This window comes from Ixodes scapularis, unplaced genomic scaffold (assembly GCF_016920785.2).
Source record: "Ixodes scapularis isolate PalLabHiFi unplaced genomic scaffold, ASM1692078v2 PGA_scaffold8__174_contigs__length_109621045, whole genome shotgun sequence".
In the NCBI taxonomy this organism is placed as follows: Eukaryota; Metazoa; Arthropoda; class Arachnida; order Ixodida; family Ixodidae; genus Ixodes; species Ixodes scapularis.
This window is the reverse complement of record NW_024609883.1, coordinates 70,836,043-70,841,998: the sequence shown is the minus strand read 5'-3', so window position 1 is coordinate 70,841,998 and position 5,956 is coordinate 70,836,043. Positions and strand designations below refer to the sequence as shown.

The 5,956-nt window shown below is 36.7% G+C and overlaps 1 protein-coding gene across 1 annotated transcript; it reads right to left on the bottom strand.

Annotated features, from left to right (window-relative positions):
- Positions 1 to 1,811: 1,811 nt before the first annotated feature.
- LOC121046279 lies at positions 1,812 to 5,560 on the bottom strand. The gene is made up of 6 exons (XM_042287024.1): positions 5,464 to 5,560; positions 3,027 to 3,047; positions 2,585 to 2,605; positions 2,454 to 2,504; positions 1,944 to 2,033; positions 1,812 to 1,870 (listed from the first exon to the last, which is right to left on the bottom strand). Exons 1-6 carry the CDS (start codon positions 5,546 to 5,548, stop codon positions 1,812 to 1,814), a joined length of 327 nt encoding a protein of 108 aa, XP_042142958.1. The 5' UTR covers positions 5,549 to 5,560.
- Between the last annotated feature and the right edge of the window lie 396 nt (positions 5,561 to 5,956).

Genomic DNA, 5,956 nt, shown 5'->3' with positions numbered 1-5,956 from the left:
CGGTAGCTGTCTAGCCTTTACACTCTGGATTGCCGACTTGCGGCCGACCATTACTTCATTCCAACCATTGTACAACTTCGCTGGTTTTCCTTCTTCAGCAGAGTGGAAAGGCTGAATATATTTTTATTTTTTCAAAATACGTTTGTAATTAATTAGCTCGCCTCTTTACTACTTACTCTTTCTTTAATGATAGAGATAGATCTCACACCTTGGCATCTGGTTCGGAACGCTAGCGCTACATTTGGGCCGAGAAGAAGCGTTCAATGACGCATAATTTATTTTTAAAAAATTGGAAAACAAAACTTTTTTCTTGTTTTTGGAGGAGCCACGTTGTATTTTTTACTTAATTCAGGGCATTCCAGCATCAATTAAAAGGAAATTTTGCAAGACTAGCACATTCTTATTTATTTATTTATTTATTCAGAATACCTCGCATCGCCTTACAAAGGCATTATTGCGAGGGAGGGGTACACATACATTTGAGAAAAAGTTCAAAGGTACAAAAAGTATAAAAAGTACAAAAAGCGCGAGGCAGAAGATGAGATAATAATATCAATTGTTTTTAGGTTTATGAAGCATCACTTCACACATGGTTAAAGAAAGAAGTGGCAGAAGTTGTAGAAATTATTTCCAAAAATAATCATTAAAAAATATTTCCATTTGAGGCATAATTATATGTTGAATATTGTTTCACCCTGGAGACGTTACACACTGTGGCTTGGTAAAAAAATAAAGAGAATGCCGTATATGCAATGAAGATTTTTAAAAAAATCTAGAAATAAGTGCACGGGCGCACTAAGGTGACACATTTTTTTTTGGAACGACATTATTGTAATAAAATATTTTTCACAATTGTATTCCTAGAATTGAGACGTCCGTCTCGGCTGACAATTTCAAACGAGGTAAGTTTCCTTCATGTGGACAATCTTACCTTTTATTACACATTCCTAAGAACTCAAACACAAGTATAAGCTGCTTACTACCAAGATGATTAAATGCTTATTTTTTAAATTTATATTCGTCTTTTTTCTGCGTAAATTTTATGACGTCTTCTAATTTTAATGTACATCAAACAAGCAAAGCTTTACCTTCTCCAAAATGTTTGGAAAAAGAACTGTCTTTTATAAAAAAAGGTCTGTTTTTATAATCGCCTATATCAGTGATTTGAAAGATATTTTCTAACCAAAGAAAATATGTTCTGTCATTGAACCTCTGCTCGGCCAAAAAAAAAGAATTAAATGTGTCACCGAAGAATTGTGTATCCGCAAAAAGTATGCCATTATATGCAAGAGAAAACGACTTCATAAATTAGAAGGAACATTAAAGCAATCTGCGGGTAAAACATACCTTCACTCTAACGATACTCAAAACCGTTGACACCTATGCCAGGAAATTTTTTTTTCTCTAACGTGATTTACATAACTAGATTTATCTCGATACAAAAATAGAACCCTGTCCAACACAGTTGATTATAGTTTGTCTTCGACTAATTACTGTATGTAAATACTTTGCAAATGATTTATAAAGACTAGAAATGTCTACATCCATGTATCCGCGGTATTTCTGACACGAGTACTTGTATTGTGTCTTGCTTCGAACATTCAGGAGATCAAGCCCCACGTTTCTTTTCACGATATTTGCAGCTCTAGTAGACTTTCATTTTGCTTATTGACTATTTTATTTTTCAATCAGCCTCGACGTAACACAAATGGCTTCAATTCTAATTTCGACTTGAGCGTGTGCTGTTCATGTCTGAATGTTTTAGCTTAAAAAAAAGCAAGATCAACATTAGAAATGCTTACTCATTCTTACTATGTGAAGCCTGCGAAGCTTTGCCATGCTTGAAATACCCTTCCATGCTTCCGCTGCACTTAACAAAACAAGTTATTAGCTGGTGAATGTGAAACATATAGGCAACTTAAAAATCAGATTGAACCGGTTACCTTTCATAATCTGTGCCTCGACTTTCCTGGGAACCTCTTGGTCTATTAAAATTCGTTGAAACTTGTCCAGATAAGCCCTTCCCCTAGAGACTGGGATGAAAGACGAACTCTGTACAATCAATTTTGAAAAATTTCTCACTCCTCTGTACAAGAAGTTTAATAAAATATAGTAAAAATTGTTTTCATTACATTGTGTCACATAGAACAATTTATATCGCGACAGCTCACAAATAAAACACAGTGAAAGAAAATATTTCATGCGAATACGAAACTTCAGCGGAATAAATAAAAAAATTGTAACTCCTGATCTTTCCTGATATAAAAATCGCACAGTTCCTAAGACGCTTTAATTTATTTACACCAAGAGCTTAATGCATTCATTTCTGGCGATTTATGAGCATTATCTGGTAAATATCAAAACATAAGAGCATATATATTTCACAGCTTATATTTTGAGTTAGTAATTAAACTCGCTCAAAAAAGGGGAAGGTTTCAAGTTCCGCAGCTTACCAAATGGTGACGATCGGCTACCATGACCCGCGAGTACCTGTATTGTCTTTGCTGCTCAAAGTAATTAAAAAATGGTATACGGACAGCAGAGAGCAAGCAAGCAATAAACGTCATCTCAAAAATAACCTTACCGTCTGACAAATCATCAAAATCTGAAAAAGAATGTGCATTAATTAATTTTTTTCGTACATCTACGATAAGGGCTGTGGCACAAACAATCTTAATTAACGCAAAATAATGTATAATTAAAAATAAAATACTTATATATAAAAAATTCTACAACTGTTTTGAAATTGTAGCAGAAAAACAAAGGATTTACGCATAGTCTAGTCAACGCTCAAATAAAGGTAAGTGGAATGATTTCTCGCCGTACAAGCAAGTAAGCATGAGGAGACCATTTTTTAATCTCGACCTCTAAAATTGTACTAAAGTTTTAAGCTATACACCAATGGAAACATTAGAAAGCACTCGTAATCAAAATAAATGCGCCCCAGATTAAGTGCTCACCAATTATACCATAAGTAGACTTGGCGTTACATATTTGGTGTAAACAAACTAAGTGAAAGGTCTTACCGTCTGGTACAATGTCGTCATCTGTAAAATTACAGTTATAATAATGATAATGATCATCTTTATTTTCGTGTGTCCAAAAACAACCTGAAGGTCTTCGTTTCGATGCCCAAAGAACGAATAAACGCCAAATTAACAACCGAAACACACACCACTAATAAGTAGCTATCCCTGGCAATCGCTTGCGGTAAACAGAAAAATCTCTGAATATCTTAAGACCCGGGTTGTCAAAGCGATTGAACAGTGATTGCATGCGTGACAAGGGTGAGGATCTGCAGATGGCACTGACATAAAAAGTAGAGTGATTCGTAGTCAAGCGGGGGGGGGGGGGGGGGGAGGGGGGGGTGCATGGATAATGACATTTGATAAAAGGGAATCATTATGTATAATGCAATTTACAATCTTGTGCAAAAAAAAAACCTCGAGTCGCGTTCTATTCTTTTGTCAGACAATAGCCTCAGCAAGAACTTATCAAGAAGAAGGTTGTAATCAAAATAAAAGCTGCGCTGAAGATAGCGGTCGTAAACAATGCGTATTAAGCGTTTTTGAAGCCTTTACATTTTTGCTGACTGCATATCTGATAAGGAATTCCAAGCTACAAAATTGAATTCAATTCTTTACTTAACTCGAAAAAAAATAAACAAATAATACAGGCAGGGTTTTATATTGCTTCGCAAGCGGGATATCGGTCTCAACACCTTTGTCGCACTGCCAACAATAGAGGACACATGCGAAGTAAACGTCAGTTCATTATCTATGATCACGCCAATGTATCTTACAATAGAGATGCGTTTGATTGAAGTTCCCTTCAATACACGCTATGTAATACATTACGACGTCTGCGCAGGGACAAGACATTTGTTTTGAGAGGGTTCAGAGACAAGCTATTCACTTTACACCACCGAACTATGCGCGACACAACATTCTGTAAAGTTTCGCAGTCCACAAGAGTATGACCATTCATAAAAAGGTATAATGTCACTTGCAAACAATAACTAGGCATTTTCAACATATGACTCCAAATAATTTACAAAGATAAGAAACAAAAGGGGGCCAAGAATAGACCCTTGGGAAACGCCGGAATTGTGGAGAGAAAAAAAAAAGTTCTTAAGCGACTATTATCTATTCGAACACGGTTGGGACGACATATAGGTAACTGAAACAATTTGCACAAATCTGCACAACAACCCTATAAAACTATTTTAAGTAGTAATAACTCATGGTCTACTTTATCAAACGCTTTTGACATATACAATCGATTTGACCTCTCTTCACGACAACCGGGGAACAGTAGCTCAAAAAGTGAACGCTGTCCGTGTTTGACGTCTGTTTTGTGTCCCTTGTCTCCTTTTGCTTTAGCATACCAAGATGTTTAACCAAGATGTTCTCCTAATTCTATCTATGCACAAATTAGTTCAAACTGACCGTCCGGTCAGGAAACCATGCTGGCAAGCTTCAATTTTTTGGTGGAAGTAAAAATGTATTCGGTTATGCATAACGTGTGCAAATACCTTGAAAAATCCAGACAATAAAGGGTTGGGACGAAAGTTATTAGTAACAGAAGCGTCACCACCTTTGAAAGTCGGTACCATCATCGCGTTCCAAAGCGATGGGAAAACACCGGAAATAAGAGAGAGGTTAAAGATGGGCTTTAAAATAGGCAAACACAATTCACCACAACCCTTATTAATAAAACATCGAATGGAGTCAGCTCCAGTAGAAAATGTTTTTGGTTTTAACTTCTTTGTAGCTTTAGCGATTTTGTTTGATATCTACTCTAATACCAGACAAAAGGTTATGACAGTTGATTTTAATATTTGTAGGCTGAACGGCTTGTTGAACGGTAGAGCAACAGTCACTTAAGTAATATTAAGTAATATAGTAGTAAATTTAAAAAGGTCTTTACATTTTTTAGGGTGCGTAATGGTAGTAAAGTTCGTGCCAGAAACTAATTATTCAGGAGAAAAACACTAAATATATATGTGCGAGAACTGTGAATGCTATGATGAAAGATTGCGTTGTAACTTGTGTAGCATACTGGCCACTTAAAACTCGAAAAACTAGCAATAAAGTTAGTTTTACTCACTCCTTAACAAAGATATATATAGGGGAGTAACTAATAGTGCACGTTGATGAAACAAACCATTATACTTAGTATACTTTAGAAAGTGTGCTTAAGTATATTTTGAGTTTCCTAATAGTATGCTAAATTTTGTTCCGAGCCAGACCGTATCGGCTACAGATTCACGCATGGCGAATCTCGAAATCACTGAACTATACAAATACATTTCAAAATTACACTCCGGATATAAAAAGTACTACACGGTACACTCGACATATACTTAAAATGTATGCTTTTACACTTCAGGTTTTAGTGTATTCTAAATATTTGTATTGTGTTTAATAACGTCATATAAAACATGACAAACAAAATGCTTACCTCTAAATCCACCAGACTTAGCGTAACCGCAGATGAGGGCTGGCAACATCAAAAACACCACAAGCCGACGACCAGATCCAGCCATCGTCTGCTTCCAGTTCCTGCAGAAACACACGCACCAATCGTCTGCTTCGTAAAACCCATCACGACGAATGAAATATGGAGGCAAAGGACCTCCTCGACTAAGAACATGCGCATAAAGCCCCGCGAAACGAAGGATGAACTTGATTGCTCACGGGAAAAGTCGTATAATTGTAATTACCTAACAAATACGGCCCAAAGAAAAAAACCATGGCCATACCTCCTGACTTTAGCAGCGGTAGCAGCAGCTTGCGGAGGGGGGAGGCGAAATTACGCTGAACGCCAAAGCTGGGAGAAGCAAGTGTTTCTGGAACACGAGCGAGCGTACTTGAGGAGTAGCAGGTGTTTTCAGACTCTGCCGGGGACGGGCGTCACACGAGGAAAAGAAAGCAAATAATGTGCTAATCAGAAC

Coding starts and splice junctions, on each gene's coding strand:
- LOC121046279 (XM_042287024.1), bottom strand. CDS start 5,548: ATGGCTGGATCTGGTCGTCGGCTTGTGGTGTTTTTGATGTTGCCAGCC. Junction 3,048..5,463: donor TAAGTCTGGTGGATTTAGAG/GTAAGCATTTTG, acceptor GTAATTTTACAG/ATGACGACATTGTACCAGAC. Junction 2,606..3,026: donor TGACGACATTGTACCAGACG/GTAAGACCTTTC, acceptor ATTCTTTTTCAG/ATTTTGATGATTTGTCAGAC.